Below are 24,107 nucleotides of genomic sequence, written 5' to 3'. Positions count from 1 at the left end.
GGGGTGGGGGGGAAACTCTTGCGAGTGGGGACATGTGCAAAGCTCATTAATATCTCATTATGTTCGAATTGCAGTCTCCCAGCAGATTGGCATTAACATGTGATGTGCTGGAGGAAGGGGCTACAGGAGAGCGGCAGCGATATTTTAAGCAAGTTATGTTTTTTTCTTTTTTCCTTTACATTGAAGAAGCGGAAAAAATAGTGTGCGCGGGGCAAGGTGCCAGCAAACCATGATGTTTTGTGCATCAGCCCGATACAGTACACTTCATCGAACAAGAACAGTGCTCAGTTGGGCTTATCATAGTACCTGCTAGCATCTTTCAGTATTTCTGATAAACCTTCTTTATTTTCAGGAGTGCTTAACTCAGCTGTAAAACTCGGCTCAGTGTGAAAGTTCTAACATCAGGATCTCAGCCCAGGGTTAATTCCCTCCACCCCGAACTGGAGGGATTGGGGAGTGCGGGGGGTACTTTGACATTTTGCTCTCTTCTGTAAGTTTGTAGCTAGAATGATGTCTGAGATACTTTTTCTCATGCTCCTATAATGAAATAGCTTTTGTTTTATCCTTAACTGGAGCATTGCAGTCATTAGCTTATCAGCTGACATCAGTGCCCTTACTGGCTTCTGCAGGACCACATACATTTTTCTGATTAAATCTTGGATGCTAGTTACTGGGAGAATACCCATTAGTTTTAGGGCCAGTTATTCCTTGACTTTCCATACCTGAACATATAAATCCCCTTGGAAAATATAAGGCAACTCCCAGCCATGGCTTATCCAAAAAAGAACAATCAATCAAGGACTTTATGTAGCAGGCTCTCCTCCCTGCGCTCCCAGTTGCTGAGTTGCGTGATTTATCTTGGTGCACTTCCATTGAGAAGACTGGAGCCATGAGAGGGACAGAGAATGTACTTCTTTTGTACTCTGCAGCACTGGGCTTTAGTGCAGAAGCGTTTTACTGGCATGTACCAGTGAAACCTATGGAGTTTGCTTTGCTGCAGACACCTAGTCATTGTACTACTGCATACAAGAATTACTTCAATAGGTGCTGTATTTGAGGAGATGTTTATAGCCAAACTGTAAAAAAATCATTCTTCTTCAACTCTTTTTGTGCTACATGAGCAAAACAATGGTTAAATTAGCTCTGACTCGTACAGAATGCTTGCAAGCCTATAGATCTTGGTTCAGACTGCATATTATGTTTGAACTTTATTGCCTAGGCTATTTGTTATGTGTTTATCCTTCCTAGTAAACTTTCTTCTGCTTTTATCGAACAATATTGGAGCCCTCCAGTGGCCAAACTAATCATTCTGAGGAATGGAGTTCAAGTTCTGCCAAGGAGGTTGATTTTCTCCCTCTCTGTTAAAAAATTAATGTGGCGATCTTTTTATATTCAGACTTTGTGGACTTTATTTGAGTCAGAGCACCATATGTGAAAAGTAGGGAAAGCTAGGAAGAGTAGTCTCTTTGCGTATCTAGGATCTCTCTCTATATTTATTCTTCTGTATTTTCAAGCATTTAATGTGTTGATCGTTTAAATAAATTCAATTAGATTACATGTTCTGAGAGGATCCCATTCTGCATATGAAGCAGAGAAAATACATTTAGGGTATTGTGACAATTCACATTTTCTTAAGTGACTCTATCAGTAGTGTGACTTTTTATCTATGATGTGGCTAGTCTGTTCTCTGCCAAAGCCTGATTTTCGTACATGACATTGTCGTTCGTATCAGGGGCCTCAGGAGGTTGAAGATTTCGGCCTCAAGGCTCCCTTGTCTGCTGCTCCCACTGGTGTCTTTTGCTTTCCGTGGCCTTTCACTGTGATACCCACTCTGTGTATGAAATAGTATCTTTTCTTTATATTGTATGCCTTGGATATTAGTAAGAAGAGTTCTCCTTATAAAGTATGTTGAGATCCTCTAGAAGAACTAACAGCTAAAATCACTTACTTATGCCTCCTCATATTTGGTATGACAGTTATCACAGTTCTGCCTTTTAGATACCAAACTGCAATAATAGTCTTTAGTCACCCAAAATCAGACAGGTAGGGCATGGTTATGCTGGAGCTGGGAGTTTTGGGAGAAGGTGGGGGATGACCAGGGGAAGGGGAGCAAGTATGGTCATTTGTTTATCTTTTAGTAGGATGACAGCAGTCTGGCATTCAGTCCATGTTCAAAAAGCGGTTAAGCAAGTGCTTAAGGTTGTTACTCCTGCACCAACTCCTCTTTATTTAGGGGTCACTGGAAATGAGTTTGTGCCACTTTGCCTTGTATAGCTGCAGCTTTATAAAATCATGTATTATCATCAAAATACTTCAGAACTAGAACATTTAAAAACTGGCAGAGGGAAGGTTCTGTTTATTTTATTTTAGTAAAAAGCTTCTAAGTAGCTTTTCTTCTGCAGGCTCTGTGTGTATAAGAACAATTGTACTGGGTCATCTCAAAGGGCCATGTAGCCCAGTGTCTTCTCCGTGACAGAAGTCAATAAGCAGAGTTGTAAGAAACAGAGCAGGCACAGAGTTAGCCTTCCCTGGCGTATCTTCCCATCATCTGGCATATCTGTCCAGCCATCACAGCTGTAAGAACCGCTTGCTGAGCCCACCTGTAAGCAGTTTGCTTTTGTAGCCCCCTGCATATGTCAAGAAGATTTCTTCTTGTTCTTGAAGGGTGGGGTGAAAATGAGGAAAGCCAAGAAACAGTTGCAGCAGAAACTTCTTGCTTGCACCGCAGATGGGGGCAAGTTATGCAAATTCCTCTCATTGGTGGTAGCAGGAATTCCTGGAGCAACCCGAGGCATCACTCCCTTTCATGTATTTTATGTGAGTTTGAGAATTGCTGGAGGAGACGGATGCCCGGCTCCAACTGACTTTTTGAGGAAACTGCTAATGAGGTCAGTTTTTCTCATGGCTTTTTCCAAGACCTGTAAACACCATCAGAGCTGGGAAGCAAGCGGTCAGATAGATGGGGAGAGGCTGATCGCAGAATATGAGTATGTACTGAGGGTGGGAGCAAGAAGAGGCCTCGTAACTGTCAGAAGGAAGGCTAATGCTCTAGAGCCACTTTGCCTTCTGCAGCCACATAATTTATGTACGAGGCTGAGAGATTTGAACTGTGAAAATACGGGAAATGGTGACAGGAGAGGAAAAAAGATGGGACTATGCAAGGGAGGAGCAAATGTTCCCCACCTGCCTGATGCACATTTTGTACCCAGCTCCCCGAAGCCTCCCATCATCACATAGAGCCGTGGCTGCTGTTGCTAGCTTACCACTTGTTTGTCATAGCCTCGTCTGATGGCTGCTGCCACCCAGGTGGGAGCTGCAAGGGTCCAGCAGAGCTATGGGAAAGCAGAGGAGGCAGGGACCAGTTGTAGCTCTTAGCCCCTCATGGGGCAGCAGCAGGAGGGCAAGCTTTGTCCCCAGGGACTTCTGCCTGCATGCCTTTACTAAGAGACGTTGGAGCGTAAGCCAGGAGTGCCAAGAGCGCACAGGCTGTCTGCAGCCCTGCTGTGCTGGGACCGAGACGCAAATCTGTACGGTTCTGTGGTTTAGTTTGAATCCTTGTGGTTTGAACCTCTGCTAGACAGTGGCTGTGTGGAGCGATGGTGTTCCCAAGAAGGGTGCTGTGCCCCGCTGTGTTCCCCCCGCAGCTCCTTAGGGAGCCTTTCACCCAGTACCCATTTAGTAGCTCACTGTCTGGTAACATTTCCAGGCCCTGTACGGAGAGAACACCCCTGGGTAGTTTATGCTGCCGTACAGAAACATGGGGAACGCGTGAGGGGAAAAATATATGCTCTACTTTCAGGCGTTGCAGTCCTTTCTCATTAGAAGGGAGAGGAGAAGGCTGGCACTACTTTACTGATGAGTCAGGAAAATCCTCTATGTTTGCAGTGTCAAATGCTTCTCACATGATTATTGTGGGACTGAATTTGGAGTTTGGCAATACCAGACAGCTTTGGTTGGGGAAAAAAAGAAAAAAAAAAATACATAGAATAGTAGTGACTTATGTCCCCAGACGTACTGAGACCACAGTCTCCTGCAAATCCTACAGCCACCAGGACCCACAATATCCAAGGTTGGTTCTTGGCCTTGTGTCTTCCACCTGGCATTGAAAAAAGTCTTGGGCAGCTGTGCATTTTAAAGCTGGGCCTTAATGTAATTCTGAAATATGCTAATTGCCAGGCTTTTGTTTTCATTTGACAGTTTTGAAAAGCTTAGAAGAAAGGAGGAAAAATAAAAGAGTATTGTAAATAGCCCTAGGAAAAGCCTCAACCTACTGTCTATGTAATTTCCTTTAAAAACAAACTTTCATACTGTGGGAAGCTTTATCACACAGCAGATTTGCACACAATCCTATATGCCCAGTATTGACATGATTCTCCATCATTTCTTAAGCATGCTTGCTCATTGTTAAAGTTGTTACTAAGGTTACTACAACTGTTATTTAAGAAGGAGGAAGTGCTTGCTTACCCCAAAGCTTGTCTGTATTTCCCTGCTATCTGTGTATCTAATTCAAAATGCTTTACTTTTTTTTTTTTTTTTTTCCTCCTTTCTACAGACTTTGCTTAGACCATCATGGTTATAACACTACTATTTATCTGGAATATAAACTCACAGCCCCTCCTGCTACCTCTCTCCTTATCCTTGCCTCTCTTAAATAATCCAGAAGTGATTAAGCATGTAAGTAACTAAGCAAGAACTAGGAGCTGTGCAACCTTCTTTTTCTTGGCACTACAAGAAAGTAAGACTCTTTCCAAGAGCAAATGCAATATCATAATTATAGGCCAAACTATGAATATTTTAAGCTTTTTTCTTAGAGTTTAGTGGGACAAAACTGAAGCCTCTGGAAATGAAACTGGGGGAAGGACCTGACCCACGCAGACAGAAATCTTTATTAAACGCAGATGTCAACAGCAGTAGCATATAATTAGTGCCCTAATTGTGACTGGGCAAATAATGTTGGTGGCTTGGGGAGGATCCAGGTGCAGGCATCTGACTGTGGATGCCTCTCTTTGAGCTAGTTACCAAGGCTCCCTTTAAGGTCCATGAAAAGAAAGAGACACTTCTAGAGCATGATTTATCTCATTCCTATCTTGGTCTGGTATAGGGGATATGAATCACATCCTTAAGACCAGAATGAATCGACTTGTTCTTGCCTGCAACTTTCTTATGGTGCCTACAGGAGTTCCCAGGCTCTTTCTCTCCTGTTCATAGCCTTTCCTCCCCCCAGCCCCCACCTTTCTTTTTTCTGAATAAGAAAAGAAACAGAAGCAAAAGCACCTATTGATTTGAGAAGATGTAAGGCGTTTTATATTCCCATTGGCTGGGCACAGGATTTGAGTCCAATGCTGACCCTGCCACTGACTTCATCTACAGCTTTAGGCAAGCTCTGTTTTCTTAAGTGAAATGCAGAGATTTAATACATGTTCGCATTTGAATGACAGACGCCATTTAAGTGCTAAGTGATGGGGTTTTTGGGGGTTTTTTTTGACACACAAATAGATTGAGGGGGGGTGTCTTTGTAGATTCAGACCACCTCTGTTCTTTTCTGAGACCAAAATCCATATAATTCTGGTAGTGGCCCAAGAGTACTTTATCTCCAGACTAACGAATTAAAAGTGCCTTAGTACTAGGTGGCTTGTCACTTCTAGAACAGGAGAAGGTGGTGGGAATGAAAAGTCTTTTAAGAAGGAAAATATGGAAGCCCATTACAAGAATGCACAGCTGGCTTATGCTGCATTTCTACGGCTTACCTAACAGCAAACTATAATGTCTTGTGCTTCATGCCTCCAAGGGGTTTAGGAAAGAACTGTAATGTTCTCAGTGACTCAGTCTTACCTACAGCATCTAACAATAGCAATGCTCTTTTGTTTTCACATGTTTGTTTGACACTGTTAAGGGCATAAACTCTCAGTGGTGAATGGGACCTGAAGTCTAAATTTAATTTGGATTAGCTGCTGTTACATGCTTACTGATACAGATTCATTGATTCGGTCTCATAGATTGCGGAGATGAAAACCCATGGGACTGTCATAGGCAGCAACTACATGTGCATGTTGCACGTATGTGAAAAATACAGGAAATTTTTTTTTGCCAGCAAAAAGAAAAAATTAAAAGAAAAAAAGCTGTGTTGTGCACAATGGGCATGCACAGGCACATGTAGCGTTATGAGTTGCAGTTCCTTCCTTTGGAGGGTTGTTTTCAAAATACACAAATAGATAAGAGTGCCTGATAGTACTCTGGCGCACGGCTGGGACTAACTGGGAATTTGACCTGTTCAGCAGAGCACTGACCACCTTTCTCCTGGTCATTTTTTTGGTTTGCATGGAGACGTCTCAAAATCTTACACACCTTTGGGTTTTTGGCAAACTTCTGCCATTGCTACAATGAGTTCAACCCCCCAACAGCTAGCAACTTTGGGAATTTGCCTGCAGAAAGGCTGCTGCTGCTGCTGCTGTTGTACTCTGGGACACTGTTGCTTTAGACAAGCTCTGAGTAGAACTGAGCACCTTTTCGAATAGATGACTTAAGGTAGAGATGTGGTTTCCCCCTAGCAGTAGCTAACACTTTTCCAAAAGCATTTAACGATAAGATGCTCTGATGATAAAGTATCTGCAGAGTTCACGTAACAGCTTTAGAAGGAGGGCAGAGCAGGCAAGCATGGGACATCTGTTCACAAGACTGGTTACTGCTGAGGTGAGCCTTTCCCCACCTGATAGTGTAGTTCATTTAGATTGAACACGGGCACCATTTTTTCTTGATGACACTCGGACATCAACAGAAGAAAGACTTTAGGCTGGATGATTTTACAGTTACTGCTGGCATTTGCTCCTGGCAGCCATCTGTCCTAGGTGCCTCGCAGCCCATTCCCCAATACGGTATCGCACCCATGCCCACGTTGGGAGTCATTATCATGTGACAAGCAAATGTGCATTCGCACTCTTGAGGAAGGTACTGGGGACACTGGGAGAAACAGTCCACATCACCCGCTGCAAGGCCATGAAAGCCAGGAGCAAACAGCATGAATTGCTTGGGCTCCCAGGGCTGCTGCTGTTTTTCCTAGGTGCTCTAGGAATGTGCAGGGAGTGAGCAGATTCACCAGATTGCAACACAGTGCATCCTTTTTAGGATCTGTCCTTTTGGGGAAGCATGAAGCCAGTGCACATATGCAAATCAACTACACTCTGTATGTATATTCAGACTAGCGATGGGAGACAGAAATAGGTTTAGCCTGGGTTGTAGACAGCTGCTGTAGATGAAATAGGGAAGGTAAGACCTGAGTGAAGGTCTTGGTCTGATGTTGTGGTTCATTGCATAAACCATTCCTTGTATTTGAGGTTGCTTAGGGAACTCAAGGTGAAGCATGTGCTTAAATATTCTGCTGAATCAGTGCCTAGATTTGCTTAAAATCTCTTTTCTTCTTTACACTTCATCAGTAGACTTAAATAGTACGTTTGCAGTTCACCCCACACAGCAGGTCCAGATTTGGGACTCTGTGACTCTGATAATTGCTGGGATCTGGGAGACCAGACACGTACTTTTCCATTAGTTGCTGTTGCATGCCTTTATGGGACCCAAGGTCAGCTTGAGGTGAAGGTACTGAGGTGACAAAGAAGTAAAGTTTGTATGGTTTGCTTGGCCATCTTTAGGGCAAAACTGCTATTCAGTGCTGTCTGGCCTTTAGCCTGTGACAAAGAGCGCTCAAACTGTGAGTAATTCAGAACATGTCTGGGGCATCCTGTACAATCCTTTGACTCCATCAGTCTTCACAGATCTTCAAGGATCCTGCAATATTTTTTACAATGCTGGCTATAATTTATATTGAAAGCAAAAAAGGAATGTAAAGAAGAGTTGTTCCATCAGACTTAGGGTCCATCTCTGAGGAAATTTTGGTGTAGAAAAAGTGATCTTATCAGTGGATCTCTAACTCCCAGTGAACTTGACAGGAACAGAGAGCTTCAGCATCTCTCATGATCGAGCTCTGAGTTTTGTACAGGAGTCTTACAAAACTGCTGCTGCATGCATTCTTGTAAATAGATATGCAAAAGCAAGGTAAACAAGCAGTTCTAGCATTGCTCTTCTTTCCTAGAGATGGATCAAGCTGATTCTGCTGATCAGGAAAATGTTTGGATGAAGGAAGAAGCCAGATCCATTCTGGATGTTCCCGGTATCTTTTCTATTTTAGAATTTTCAGTTAATTGTTTCATTTTTTATGGATTAAAGTCTAGCGCAATTCTACTTCCAAACTCATCTGTCCCGTGTTTATTTTTTTCCTCTCCCCAAAAGACATAGTTCAGGAGCATAATAAGAATTAAGGCTTTGAAAAATATGAGTATTAATTCCTTAGCATTGGGTCTCCTTTGCAATGCCTACTGCACTGTTGATTGTTTAACCTGTACTTAGCTTTGAAAGTATTTGTCCTTGCAAAGAGATCTTCAGGTCACCTATGTCCTCAGACAAGCTGTACAGTCAGGCACAGGGGACAGCTGAGGAAGAGGAGACGAGGCAGGCTAACGGAGACAAGCTCTGGGATAAATTCACCATTTTGTCTGCAGCACAGTATAACTTGTCCTGTTCTCGATTCACAAGGTTTTTCTTTTTTATGTGTTAGTTATGGAAATCTGTTAATTTTGATCTTAAATTACTTTCAAATGGAAGTTTCATTTATGATAATGTTATCCCAAAAGGGTGACTACAGTGTGTGGGATTGAACAGGTACAGTGTATAGACTATCTGGCTCTCATTTCCTTCCTTTTTTGATTGTATCAAACACTTTGAACTTAGTTGTGTGGAAGAATCCTGGAAATTACTTATGTTGATTTGAGGAACTGGAGGATGCTACTTCAGGCAACTGTGGAATAAGTAGCCATGTTAACATGAGGTGGTGTTTGTTGGGAGTTAACACCAGTGACATGAATGGGAGACAACCGTACCATTTCAGAGTTCAGCCTTCTGACGGCTTGCTGTTGGTCTTCTAGAGGTCATGCGCTAGACAGGCTTTGGTAATAAAAGAAGTTGAATACAAGCTCATAGTCCATGGAAACCATTAGTGTCATCAGGGGGGAGTACTCCATCCCTTGTCTCTTCTGCCTCCTTCTTTGGAGTTTCTCCAAGAATATTCTGGAATATTATATTCTGCATTTAGATTGTGCCATAGCAGTACTCTGCCTGCAACTGGAAGGTAATTTGCGTGCTCTAAGCATAGGAAGGGCTCTTCCCTTAAGCAGTTAGACTTAGTCTGTCAGTTCTGAAGTCATAAACAGAGCTCATATCCTACCAGTGCCTTGATGATGAAGGAAAGCAGAGGCTGTGTCAGCACAAGAACACTTTCCTGTCCCAAATGCCCCTTCACTAGGCAGGCAGGGTGGCACCAATGCACTAGCTTGCTACAATGTGTGCCCATCCAAGGATGAATCGGGGCAAGATTTTCCCCAGCAGACCGTTTCTAGTGTGCATGTGCAGTTCAAAGAACTAATGAGTTGTGAATGAGTAGCTATGGTGCATGGGCAACAACACTGGATATGTTGCTTTGCTGCTGCTTAGTTTAAAACACAAGAGGTTTCTGCACTTCTTTTCTACCCTGATTTCCAGGAGTTCTTCAGGAGGTACAGCTTTAATAATCTGCAGCGTCTGCTTTTTATCATTAGCTTCTCTCCTGTCCAGATACAAAGCAGATTGGGAATGTTTTCAAAGGGTGAAGATTTATCAGCACAACTCCCAGACAAGTCAATTAGAGGCTGCCTGACTAAATCCTCGTAACGCGCTTTGAAAATGTAGTTCCTGCCGTCTGTGAGGACAGTTGCAGGGAGAATGTAGCTCCGCTTTTCCATGTGAGAGGCCACAGTAGGCACTGCCAGCTAAGTAGTTTAGCTCTCAGACTCTTAGCACCTTCATTAAGACTTTTGCGCAAACGGAGGAATGCTGGCACTCCCTAAGTGATGAGGTTACTACTTTGCCAGTGTTTATCCTATTGGGCTAAAGTGGGATTAAATTGGATGGACCTGAAGAGGAGGAAGCCAGGTAGATCATACGTTCAGGCAGGAAGGCTGTTTGACAATGACGACAGCATTTCATCCGTGAAATAATTTGTGCTCTGAAGTCCAGTTAAACTTGCCAGTAATCTGGTATTGAGAAAATTAATTGCATCCATTGCCTGTGTTTTACTCAACAGCTTCCCCAGGGACCCTGCATGCCAGATCTCCTCAGAAGCGTGTCATTTAGCATCTTTGCATTCAAATTTAAGTTGGAGTTGTGTAGAGGGAGAGACAGAAATTATGAAAGAAAAAATACTTTAAAGGTAAACTGGAATTGATATATGATATATACACCTATGCTTCAGAAGGATCACACTTTTTTCCTCAGCCTGTTCTAGACACATACAATTTGAGCAGGATAGTTAGTATTTTTTGTAGATATTTCTCTACTAATTTCTGTACAGATTTCTTCAAGCCTGCATCCCTCACTAGCTAGGCATTCTCCACACTGTTCATTTCTGCAGCAGAAAATGTCTTTCTGGCAGCAATGCAATGGGGTGGTTTAAAAGACAGCAGTAAACATGAGTAAAGTTATACGTGCTTATCTTTTTTTCTTTTTTTTTTTAATAAAATTAATACACACAGACAAAGAAGTCCTCTTATCACATGACCTGAGCAACAAAAGTACAAAACTTCTTCAGTATGCGATGAAAATACGTCTCCACTGGGGTCAGGCAGAGTCTAGCCATGGGAGAAGAAGCTACCTCTCTTTCTCTCTCAGTCTCTCTGAAATATGTCCCCTTACCCTTCTCTTGCTCATCCCTCTCGCAAAGCTCTGATGGACACTCGTGCCAGTTCTTGCTTTTCTCAAGCTGTTTTAGCACACATCTGCATCCTTTCCTGGCTGACTGAGGGCTGGTAGGGTCATGGCGTTTGCCTGGTTTGACTTGGCCAGTGCTGTCGCTGTTTTGTTCTCAACCGGTGCCTTTTTTGTAATCCTTCTTCCCTGTCCTCTACTTGACCTCCCAGTGTGATCCAGTTCCCACTGGTGGCTGGGAGCCTGACAGCTGGCCAGAGCAGGCAGCTCCGGTGCGGACCCTGTGCATCCCTGCACTGCCTGCTTTGCATCCCGGCAGCCGGTATTCTCTACTTTGGCTGCTTGAGAGAGGAGCCCTTCCTGTTCCACCAGCCCAGCTAAAATGTGAGGAAGCAGATTGTTTTCCTCTCCGTTTGCGCTTTCAGATTTAATCGGTGCCTTGAACATCTTTTACTTCTTATCCTTAATGAGAGTGGGTTTGTTCTTCTGATGACCATTTACAAAAACGAGGGCGATGACAGAGTCCCCAGCAGCCCTTAGCAGCTTGGGTAACAGGCAAAGGTTTGATCTTCATGAGGCAGAGGTTGCTCTGTGAGCCTGCAGAGTTGAACAGGTTAGTGGCTAGGTTGGCAGATTGAGATTTTACCAACATCAAACAGATTTCACAACATGAGTTCCCTGCGTATTCGAAACATTGCCCTGGCCAACAAGAACTGGGCAGGCAGGCCCCGCGTGGAAGAGCACAGCATGTGCTTTAAGTGAGCGATTTGCGATCCAAAATCAATTTGCTATGTCAGGCTTCATCCTGTGAGTTAGCAGGCATTGGTGCCGTGCTTTTAGCATCATGAGGAAATTCTAGTAGTAGGGGAGTGGTTTGATGCATGAAATACTTTCGTTTGTTGGAAGCAGTGGTATGTAACCCACCTCTGCTTTGCTTGGCCACTTGTCTGAGCTCAGCTCCAACCTGGCTTTTGAAAGGTTGTCCTGTGCTCTCCACCAGCTCTGCGTGACACCTGCAGCAAGTGTCATTAAAGAGGCCGCTGTGGAGCTGATGGACTCAGACACAGGTCACAAGATGTGGTTGTACCGCAGGCAGTGGTGCCCTTTGGCACTGTTGACTTTCTAATAGCAGTCTCAGAAGTGGTACAGCAAGGAAGGATGTGCAAGAAATGAGGAGTCTTTTCAAATATTGAAGCTGGATTGCTGGCATGCGAATGGCAATATTGGTTATTCCTGATTGACCTCAGATGAGGTGATTATGGTCATTATGTCTTTGCTTAGAAGAGCTGTCATGTCAAATCCAGTTGCTTAGTGTCACTTTACAGTAACCCCTGGGACACTTGCTAAGTTGTTGATAGGATTTGAGTGCAGCATAAGAAGTTATGGAGCAAACTTGACTTAGTCCTCAGGGTGCAGGCTAGAGATGACTGAATTGGGGTGGTGTTTGGCAGAGCTCGTGGTGAGGACTCCTTGTCAGAGGCAGGAGGGGGTCAAGATCTGTCTGGAGAAGTTCTGGGAGAATAAGGGAGAAGAAAAGTGGGGCAAGCACAGGACCACCTGGAAGAGGAGGTGCTAGACCAGACAAACTGATGGGAGGGAGAGTAGAAGTCCTGCAGGAAAGGCCAAGACTGAGTCATTGCCATGGAAGGGACCTGAATCCTATTTGAGCATGGATGGCTGGTGGGCCAGACCGTGATTCAACGTGAGGAATGCAAAAGATCAATTTTTATTTTTAACAGAAAGAGTCATGGAAGAGCAGTGTGGAGATTATGATAACCCTTGTTTTTTGTAAACATGGATATTCCCTGAGGAAGATGGACTTTGGGCTTTGGCTGGTTTCTCTGCTTTCCCATGGGGAGCAAAGATAGCTACGGAGCAAGGTGCATCCCAGCGCAGACCTCGCGCAGTTGTCTCTCTTGCTTCATGTTGAAGTGGCTGGAGCTGCCTTAACAAGGGGGAAGTCAGCAGCAACATGTCCACTGTGTAGCTGATGCACAAACACGTCTGTAAAAGAGACCCCAGCCTCCTTGTCTGTGGGCTCAAAGATCATCTGGCCACCAAGCAAAACGAGAATTTAGCCTCTCTGTTCCACGCCGTGTCCCCCACTTTTTTTTTTGCGCTTTGCTTTTTTGCCCCCCCCCCCCCCCCCCCCCCCTTTTTGGGGGGGGGAAGAGCAATGAAAGGACTAAGCTGCTGCCATAGCCCTGGTCACTCCCCGTGGATGACTGGAACAGCCGCCCGCTGAAGGCAGCGCAACAGTGGAGGATGGGCTGTCGAGTGGCTCAGCTGTTGCTATAACGACAGCACCTCGGTCTCATTTCTTTTGAAAAATGATTTGCTGCTGGTGGGACGAAGCAGAGCAGCTTCTCCCCGCAGAAAGCTGAAAGCTCTACCGACAGCCTCAACACTCTCTTGTTTATGTATTTGGTCTGTCGTGGCATGTCCGAGCAGCTCTGCCAAAAATTTCGGGATGGGTTGGATTAGACCATTTGGGTCTGCGTGTTTGTGTGCACTGCCTCTGTCCCCCCATCTCTTCCCCAATCAAGAGTCATTTAAAAAGTCAACCTGCCAAAGTTTGACCTTTTCTTGCTCTGCAACTAGAGTTTCTCCAAAGGCATATAAAGAATAGTGACTCCTGCTTCACTCTCTTCTGCTTTGGGGTAGAAACCTGCTGTGAAATGTAGCTCCATTCAGCCAAATATTTTGTGTGAATAAAGCTAAAGGCCTATGAAGCTGGCAAGGGTTTTATTTTATTTTAATATTTTCCTTTTATTTTATGCATCAAGAGTCTTCTGCTCCTAGACATAAATCTCTAAGCTGCTGCTAATATCTTCATGATGCATACTGCAAATTGCATGCACAAGCTATATACTACTACTTAGAAGGAGAGGGAAGATATTTTACAGGAGAGTATTTTACTTCAGGCATTGTGTTTACAAAGGGAAGGGGAACTGCTGGGATTTTAGTCTGACGCACTGTGGAGTCCTGGTGGTGGTCAACTGTTTGCCAGTATATGGTCAGCATATGATATTGAAGCCATCCTACAGTTGATCTAGTGATGGGGGATGAAATCAAGATATAAAAATGAACATTTTCAATGAAATCATTTGGTAAGAATATATCTCTGTTGTATCCCAAAAAGAAATGCATCTGTTGTTATGGCTCCCAACCCCTGCGAAATGCAGGAGCCGAGGTGCTTCTCCACCTGCAAAGGTTGTAGCCAGCATGTTGCCTTCAAACAAATATTTCATGCTATGTTTTTGTCTAACCTACAGTTTTTCAATGAGCAAACAAACAAACAAAGAAGATTAGTTTTTTCCTAGTGCCTGTTGACCCCCCCAAATTGTAAAGCCTCTGAAGGAAAATAATGTGGAGCTACAAACTTAGAACAGGTTTTATTTTGTTTTTGTTTGCAACACGGCACAATTTCTGCACGTTTTATGTTTGATGGAAAATAGTTTACATGTTAAAGCTCCTTTTGCTGTGATGCATGATAAACACAATTATGAATATTTATATACTGGGCCTGCTTTTAGTTTCACTAAAGTCACTGTATATTTGTACAGGGGGACATCCAAGTTTCGGCACATGATGAAACTTCAGGCGCTGATATTTTTAGGGCTGGTTATTTGCCACTAGATAGTTTTGATTCTTTTGGCAAATATTCATGTACAAATGAGGTGATGGATTCAGGATAAATTAGTAAACGATGTGAAACCTAAAAGTGTGAAATGTTGTGAAAGTGTATCACTCTTACCGGTATTCTGTAAGGGGTACCTTCAAACTGTTGTGAAATGTATGGAGTCAGTTCTCTTGTATTTCTCAGGATATAATGACTCTCACTGATCCCGGACTTGTCATTAAGACAAATTCATTTTTTTCCCCTATTCCTTATGTGAACTTTTCTTCATGACTAGAAACCTGTCACCAGGTCCTTTGGCATGCCTGTTCTTACTTTAGCCCAGCATTTGGCCAGTATGAACTTGGGGCAAAGGACCATCGCAAGATCTGGACATTTCCTTGAACCCTGTTTTTGTGTGTGTGCGCCCACTGAACCTGGCCTGGAGTCACTTTCCGCTCAGTGACTGTTTTTCTGTTGTGGAAGGCAAAGAGGGATAGTGACTTTGTAGTGAGACAGCTTAGGAGCTGAAATGGGGATAAAGCAGTATTGTAAATTGTGTGAGTGGCCCATTAGGGGCAATGTTTAAATATGCTATTTTAAGCCATTATATCAACTGTGTTACTGACCACCTGCACTTGAGGCCAAATTGTGCTCTTTCTTTTCTTGCTCTGAAGAAAGGAAACTTGGAAGTGACTGTGCTCCTGTACTTGTGTGCCGTTACCACATCCATATCGTCCTTTCCTTGTCTCCGGGTTCTGAACCAGGGTTATATAAAGATCAGTGAAACAAGCGCAGTGGCTCCGCTGTAGTCTTCTGCCACACACCAGTTACACCGGTCAGAAAGCAGCAGGAAACTGTAACGCTGTATTGGTGACATTCAGCTTAACATGGGTTTTTAGGGGAGGGAGGCAGCGGAGGCAAGAGCTGTATCGTAAGACTCCTTGTGGGATCTGATTTTTATCCTTCGTGCTAGTCCTGGGTGTTGACTTACCTTCCGCATCGCTGTGAAGCGGCACAGATGAGGCAATTACCACCCCTAGGCAAGCACCTCTTGCTAGGGCTTGCCGCTTCCATGGCACAGTGGGATGCAAAGGTGATGCCTCTGCTGTGGGGCTCCGTGCTCCTGCAGATCATGGCTGATTAACGTGACTGTGCTGGGCTTTAATTGAGAGAGTGCTGGTGCGGTGTGTGCTCTCGCCTGCGTCTGCCACCATGTGCAGGACCCCTCTCCATCCCCGGGCATCTGTGGAGCTCGTTGGGGTAAGAGCTGCTGCGGTCGGGTGAGGAGTGGGAGCCCAGTGATGGGGACTCTACAAGTGCAGTGGAGTGGCCCAGAACATGCTCATGGCCTTCCTGACCCCCAGAAACCAGGGGCAGGGAAAGACTCGGGCTATGAACAGCTCTCGTGGAGCTGTGCAGGCACCCTGCACCGGAGGAGGAGGCTGGTCGAGCAGCGGTCTGCGTGCGGCACCATAGAGGCCAAGAGGAGAAGGAGTTGCAGCCTGTGGGAGGCTTGGCATGCGCTGGCTTTGTGCAGGGGGGACAGGCAGCAGAGTCTTGAGCGCGTGTGCCAACAGGGACCCGCTGGTGACTCTTAGCCACATGTTAATAATTTTCCCACATAAAAACGCTCTTCCGCTCCAGTACAAATGAAGCCATTGACTGTCTGCTTAAGGACTCGTAGACTTGCCTTTCTGCTTTGTTAAAAAGGTCACATCTCTGCAGAGGACCAGCACGTAGCTTAGTGTCCCACGCATGTTCAGCTGGGACTACAGCGACGAGTGTTGTTGGCCATGTCCTTCTGCGTTGCATGCTGAAGAGGCTGTGCAGGCCTGAAGGGTGAGAGAAGGGCACAGCCTTCTTGGAACTGCTCCCTCTAAAATGGGGATGAGATATGGATTTGCTTGCCTGTCTTATGCAGGGGATGAAAGGGGAACTAGCCCTCTGGGGTGGGAGAAATAAATGGGATCTGGATTGTGGGAAGAAAGAAGGTTGAGAACCTCTAGGTTAGGGAAGGGGTGGGAGCTGTGAGTCTGGGATTTTCATACCAGTAAAAATACTTTAAAAATTGATAAAATCTTTCAGTATTTTGTCTTCTATTGTTCTAGTATCAAGGATGCAAGTGTGTTCTGAAGGCGTTCGCTAGAGCTGTGACCTCTTTGCTTCCTCCCCTACCCACTATTGTTTTTTGCCTTAGCCAGAGAGGGATGCTTTTTTTAGCCTGATACATAAGCAGAGGACTTAATGTTTGGTGTGATAGAAGAGGACTGTATGTTGTTACAGTGCTCTGCTCTGCTGCTTTTAACCTGAATTAAAGCTTATATTAATACACTTTTAAAATAATATTCTTATATTCTGATTTAATTGCTTTCCTGGAGATTTGTCTTGCTATCATTTCTTTTAGTTATTTACCTTTTACATTAGCTCCTAGCACACAGGTTATTTCCTTTTTTTGTTATTTGATGCAAAGTGCCTTCTATTTGTTAGGGTAGGTATGTTTTTTTCCTCACTTAAAACTGATTCTCAATATATTTTGTAGCCAAGAACAGAGGGCTAATCAAATTAAACTATGTTAATGAATTTTCTAAAAAAAATTCAGTGTCAACAACACGTGTTTCAGTACAACTAATCAATCAATTGTACTGTAGGTATGTTTCAAGAACCTTCTAGAAACTTCCAACAAGAAGATTTTCAGAGTAAATAGTAAATCTTAGTGTTTCTTTTTTTTGGTCTAGTTTAAGACTTCTCACTGTATTAGGCACTGCTTAAGTCTTATCACTCTGTTAGGCACCAAAAAGTTGAATTCTTCAGTTTGCTCCATAGTTTGGAGAGCACAGACATATTTCACAGTTCTGCTCTTCTATTCAGGGGCAGATTTGGTTTTGTTTTTTTTTGAGGGCGTTGTTTTTTCTTTGTTTCTTTGTTTCCTTTTTGGCTTTAGACCATCTTCTCAAATTGATCAAGGCCTAACAAGGAAATCAAAGAAACTTCCTAATCAGTTTTTAAACCTTATTGTCACTATTAGGCTTGATGAGGAGTATCTGTCGCAAGGGTCATCAGCACTTTTTTTTGTCTCTGCAACTGGTTAATTTTTTTTTTCCTGTTGTTTTTCTTTAAGCTTCAAGAGACAGTCAAAAGGAAGTTGGAAGGCGCACGTTCACCTCTCAATGGAGAACAGCAGAATGGAGTTTGTGATGGGAGCTTTTCTCCGACTAGCAAGCGGATACGGAAGGATGTACCAGGCATCGAGGCAATCAACAGCTTGCCCAATAATTTGCCTTTGCCTGCTGTTTCTCCTCTTCACCAGCTTGACATGAAAGCTCCCCTACCCCTACAGAACAGTGGAACTCATGGTAGTGGTCTAGAAGACTTGGGTAAAAACGGTGGACTTTCTGAGATAAAGCTCCCTGTTAATGGTTGCAATGAGCTAGACGATGGTTTTAACATCCTGCAGAACAAGGAGCTAAAGCAAGAGCCTTTGGATGACCCCAGCTGCATAGACACTTCTGAAACATCTCTTTCAAATCAGAACAAGCTCTTCTCAGACATTAACCTGAACGATCAAGAGTGGCAGGAGCTAATAGATGAACTGGCAAACACTGTTCCAGAAGATGATATACAAGATTTGTTCAACGAAGACTTTGAAGAGAAGAAGGAGCCGGAATTTCCCAGGCCTGCCACAGAGACTCAAGAAAGTGCAAGCGTGAAGAGCGATCCATCTCATTCTCCATTTGCTCATGTCCCATTAGGGTCTCCCCAGGTGAGGCCTTCTTCCTCCGGTCCTCCGTTTTCAAATGTCTCCACAGCTTCTAGCATAGCTTCTGTGTCCAGCGCCCCATCAGCCGCAGTCGCCGCCGGCTCACCAGCAAACTGTGTTGTTCAGTCACCTCAAACTCCTAGCCAGGCACACACTCCAGGCCAGACGCAGACGCGATCTGGAAATGGCTACCTTATGAATCCAGCAGCAGCAACTGTGGCGGGATCAGGGCCTGGGCCTGTGAATATGCCAAGCGCTGACTTGTCTCCAGCTGAACAGCTCAAGCAAATGGCAGCCCAGCAGCAGCAAAGAGCTAAGCTCATGCAGCAGAAGCAGCAGCAGCAGCATCCAAATCAAGCCTCAAGCTGGTCACCTGTGGGCCCTCCATCTAGTCCATACGGAGGACCCTTCAGTGCAGACAAACCAAATAGTCCAATGATGTATCCCCAAGCCTTTAACAACCAAAACCCAATAGTGCCTCCTATGGCAAACAATCCACAGAAGACCACAATTAATAACTACCTCCCTCAAAATCACATGAATATGATCAGTCAGCAGCCAAATAACCTGGGCACAAACTCCTTAAGCAAACAGCCCAATATGCTTTCTTACGGCAACACCAAACCTCTGACCCACTTCAATGCTGAGCTGAGTCAGAGGATGACCCCGCCAATGGCAAATCCCAGCAAGAACCCCATGATGCCGTACATCCAGCAGCAGCAGTCCCAGCAGCCGCAGATGCAAGCTCAGATGGCGCACCTGAGCGAGGAACAGAAACGCATGCTCATCATGAAACAGAAAGGAATGATGACCCAGCCTATGGCGTATGCAGCACTTCCTTCCCTTGGTCAGGTAAGCGTGAGTGCGTGATACGTGGGCAACCAAAAAGAGGCTGATATGAAGGCTTAGTAACTCTTTGTGTGGTCTGTTTCTCCTGGGAAGTATGGAATGTCATTGCAGACTCTTCTTGGAGTTTTCATGTGGTTTTGGAGCTTGATCGTTTTAAGAAATTACTGAGATGATGTTCATTATGCTTTAGAAATGTTGTTAAATGGTTGTGTTTCTGAACTAGCACTCTTTCCCTGTACTTCTACTGATGAGTGCTTAGGGTCACTCTTGGAAGTTTTGGGTCGGAAGTGGACCTCCTTGGAGGGTTTGTTTCCTTTTTGTCATAATGTAAGACTTGATACTTTTGGATCCCAAACCACTGCATGGCTTAGTTTCCAGAGTGTCGTTCGCATTGTAACAAAAAGACAGAGTGGCTGGCCCCTTCTTCTTTGAGGCAGGGATCCAGCCAGCTTTAAACAGCATCTTTGGCATTTTGGCTCAGGTAGCAAAGGAAGGACATTTTGGGTGCTGAGTGCCTTTGGTTTCCACTGGAAGAAGTAAGCACAACTGAATGCTTTTAGTGGTGCTTGAACCATGTGTGAAATGAGATGGTTTATTCCAGGACTTTCAAGCAGTCTTTAGCAGCCTCAAGTATTTTATTGTTATGAAACTGTAGAGTCTTTTAGCAAGAGGCTAAAGCCATGTTGGCTTAAGTGACTTGGCATCACTATGTCACATGTATTCCATGCTAACCTCTGGATCAGTAGCTGGCAGGCTTGGGGAATGCTTTGGAATGAATTAATAACTGATTTGAGTAACGGTTATAGTAATGCCCTGTCGCCTCTGAGGTCAGCTGGGTATTCTTAGTTGCACAGCCCTATAAAGATCTGCACACTGGTGTCATGGAAAGGCTTGAGAAGAAGTTTTCTGAATGTTGTTTTAAGGGTTTTAAAAAGAAATAAAGTTAATAATTAGTTCACAAGTTAGGCAATGCCTTCACAGAAGTTGTGTGCCACCAAAACATGTCAGGAATTCCGATACAATAGGACAATAATAGAATTGTTGGTTGATAGATTTAGCGTAACAGCTTTTTACCAAATGAGCTGTTTCCACACCACCTACAAGGAGTACATCCTTCTGAGTATTGTTTAACTGTGACTCACACCGTAATGCATGTTGAAATACAGAAAAATTTGTCATTTCTTCAGCCTGTGGAGTTTGGGGATCTACCAATAGGAGGAGTAGGAGCCTTACCAGGTCAGAGCCCATCACATTGTTTAAAATTAATTGCAAAACAAAGAGAAATGTTCATCTGCCTCCTGTTTTTGGTTCAGTATGTATGGTGACAGCTCAAAGGGTCGTATCTCTGTGTGAATTCTGCTCACCTGTTGCATTAGAAATAGCTGGTCTAAAGCCTCTTCTTTTTGTGAAGACTATCTAGAGAAATACTGTGATAACGACATAAAACTCAGATTGTAATCTGAGCTACAGAATTTTTCAGGTTATAACTGAGAGGCAGAGGATGTTTTGTCAGGCTGTCTAATGCTCTATTGTTTCTTTTCTTTGTTTTTGTTAAATGTGTTGAACTCAAAGAGCTATCAAACAGTTGAGAGGACAAACTGTGTATGTGAAAGAGTTAATGTCATCTGCTCCATTTCATAAGTTGAGAAATTCATGTTAATATCTCTCTGCAGTTCTCCAGTGTGAACAGGAAGCCAAGATTCCATATATCTAATCTCATTCAGTTCCTTTTTTTTAATGTAGGAAAACCTAGATATTTGGATACAGCTAGACATTCTTCCAAAAACAAGTCCAGATATTAAGTGATTTCGGTATCTTATAAAGAAGAAACTTAAGGCAAAGCCATACTTTGTTGTATGTTATGTGCAGTTCACGTTTGTTGACCCAGTCAGGTTGAGGGACTTCTTGCTTGTATATAGATGTAGAAAGGTCCCTTCACTGCTTGTGCAGCCTACTTGTCTACACTGAGGGGATTTTTGTTTGGTGAGGAAGTTTGAAATAATAGGTTTCTGTAATGTATTTCTTTATTCCTTCCGTTCCTGCTTCCCTGAGAAGTATTTTTCTGTGGAAAATGGTAAAGCTTATTATTGTGAAATGTGCTTGGTGGAAACGGATTGTTTTTTGCAGATGTGGTAAGAACGGTATGTTGATATCATTGAGTTAAATCCAGACTGATGCAGATTATCTGATTCTGCTACTTACTGCATGATGCGGATGGTCAGACTTGCCAGATCATTTATGGAAAATATGGAAATTGCACTCTTCAGTTTGAAACACATTTCTGATTGTAAAGTGAATATATCTGTCAGTTTATAATTTCTACTTTGATTGTAGTTTTGGTCTTTGACACAGAATTGTAGAAGTGCGTGTGTGTGTGTGTGTGAAATAATCATGAGGATTTAACAAATGGCATTTAAGGGGAAAAAAAATATCCAGCTATTGCATCTCATGATTACCACTGACCATGTATTTCTGTCAGGTGACTATTACAAGGGCATATTAGAGAATCAGAAGGTGATTTAGGGAATGTCAGACATGTAGAAAAACACCTGGTCTTATTTTCTGTGTACTGCTGTAGAATTCAAGTATGGCTAATTGTGTGCATACATGCACTACATACACTGATGAAACCCATGTCCACTTGGGCCTAAGGTAGTTGTGTTGTTAATAAGCAGGATTTTTACATGCACTCATTGCTTCAGTTGTTGAGCGTACTTTAGAAAGACACACCATTTCTTCAGTCCAGCTGGGACCTTGCAAATGCTCTGTGGAGGTCAGTTGCCCCTGACTGTCCTATTAACATGTGAGTGCTGGCGCTCTGGGCTTGTGTCCTGGGCTTGCCAAGCATCGCTTGCATACTCTCGTAAAGAGAGGTGAGCAGCGAGAGAGGAAGCCATGCAGCTCAATATCCATGTGGGTGGTTGGACAGGCAGAGTGCTAAATTAGCAGCTTACCTAGCAAAACTAGTATCCAACAAAAGTAGGATTTCTCTAAAGGCTTTCTACGCTGGTGGTGTTGAAACTCTTCCTGCCAGATGTGTTAGTCCTTTGCTTTGCTGTGCAGATCCAGGACTGGTACTGGCGCTGTGGTTGTTACGCTGATGCTGAACAACCCATGTGCCCTGAACCACGATGTCATCTGTTTTATACTATAGCTTGTTCTCTTCACAGGAGCACTGGATTTGGGGTATTTGTCTGTTTTTCCACGAAGCAGATACTTGTTTGGATTTTGGAGTTGGTAATTTTTCCAGGGTTAGCCCAAAGGTAATTCAGACTGCTTTTTGTGGAATTGACTGTTAAAACCATGGTCGGATGCTGACCCATGTACCTTCAGCAAGGCCCTGTCCTGCTACTGGTGTTCCCTCATGCCTGCCCGTTCTCCACTTGGTCAGGCTTGTACTTAGAAATCCCTGCTCTTTGCCTTGCCCCACGCACCCTGATCTGCCCTAAAACCAATTGGTGGTTTGTGAGTATGTGGCAGGTATTGCCCTTCAGCCTCTTGCTTTTCCTGGCTGGTTCTTTCATTCTTGCTTATCTGTGGCTATGGGCTAAAACAGCAAGTACAGATTTTCACTGGGGCTGGTAACTTGTTAGGTATTTGAGGGCTAGAGGTCTGCTGCTATTCTGGTTCCCATGTGATAATAAAAGAAATTGGTTTCATACCAAGATGCAACAGGGGCTTTGTTTAGCCTTTTTATGTAATTTAAGAAAAAAAGCAAGCAAGCGTAAACCAACATCCTCCCTCAAAAATCAGAGCTTTGTTTAACCTAAAATGTTCCATTTAGTTTTTGAGGTATATGTAAGGTTTTATGGGAGGCACTTTTTTCCTTTTCTTTTCCCCCCCACCCCCTTTAAACCAAAAAGTAATTTCAAATCGGGGAAAAGTAAAAACATTTTCTTTGGAAAATTTCAAAATCATTAATTGTGCCTTTTCTTGGTTCCAGCTGTTCAATATGTATGCATAATGGTAAGAGAAAAAAGCAGCCCAACAGAATAGATGTTGAATGGCTGAGACAGAATTTGATGTTTGGAGCCAAGTGAGTGAGGAGAGTAATGAGAGGTTGAAACAAAACAGAATTCTCCGTGGGTGTAAGAAAAATAAAACTAGACTGCAGCTCTTTGCCTGCATGGGACTGCGAGGATGCTGCAATTATAGTTCCTATTGAAACCACTAGTTAGGTTGTTTGAAATCGGGGGGATGTGAATGAAGAGGAGAAATTACACCATTCTGGAAGAATATCTTTATGTTCTCTTTTCTGTCTTTTGTTTTAATCTTATAAATTCAAGATGCATTATATGCTCAGCCCAGTTTTAGATGTGAAGGATAAAGGGAGATCTGTGTCCAGAGAACATCTCCAAATGTTTGTTAGTGGAATTGTAAAAGGTTGTATACTTTTTTGAAGGTTATCTTTGGGATAGTGAGAAAAAGAGATTGTTGATGTTCTGGGATTTGGTCCTTTTTAAAAGCCTACCCAAAAGTAAAGAAGAAGGTCTACAGATTTGTAGTCACTGCATGGAAGTGTGGCAGAAACACAACTGTCTTACCAGATTTTAGGGGAGACAAGCTGGAATGGAAGTAAAGACTGAGACTGCGAGGATCACTTGCTGAACCGTCTGTAGAAATGTAGTGAGCACCCGTCTATGCTATGTTTGACTCGTAGACACTGTTTTCCACAAAAGGTTTGCCCTGGAGTTCAGATGTTGTGCCTGGCTTTTACAAATGCCGAAATTTGCTCCCCAGAAACCAGTCTCCCACAGACTCCTAAGGACAGACAGGTAATTGAAATGTGCTCGGATGGGTTCTGACCATCTCAACAGGCGATTTGTAAGCAGTAGCCTGGGCTTCTTACTGTTCCTGCTGTCATCTGCCCATTGCGTTGGGAAGGAGGTCATGTTAGCTAAGAAACATCACTAGAAACAAATGTTGGACGGCACTTGGCTAGGATCATATCTCCATGACATATTCCTGAAACCCAAATTTTGGCTTGTTGGTATTCCTCACTTTGTGGGCGTGTACTTTTTAGCCTAATACATACTTTGTTCATTCCATATGGTAAATGTTCTTCTGCAATACTAAGTTTTTTCTCTAGTCTAA

At 43.6% G+C, this 24,107-nt stretch overlaps 1 protein-coding gene across 1 annotated transcript in view; it reads left to right on the top strand.

Annotated features, from left to right (window-relative positions):
- MAML3 (mastermind like transcriptional coactivator 3) overlaps positions 1 to 24,107 on the top strand; it is a gene marked incomplete at its 5' end in the record, with an annotated part of 247,622 nt that overhangs the window by 138,858 nt on the left and 84,657 nt on the right. Inside the window, one exon of the mRNA XM_081999105.1 lies at positions 17,526 to 19,016. Coding sequence (XP_081855231.1) covers positions 17,526 to 19,016 — 1,491 coding nt within the window. The remainder of the gene's footprint in view (positions 1 to 17,525; positions 19,017 to 24,107) is intronic.

Source organism: Phaethon aethereus (genome assembly GCF_964289735.1).
Source record: "Phaethon aethereus genome assembly, chromosome: 4".
Lineage (NCBI taxonomy): Eukaryota > Metazoa > Chordata > Aves > Phaethontiformes > Phaethontidae > Phaethon > Phaethon aethereus.
This window is presented reverse-complemented; position numbering and strand designations above follow the sequence as displayed.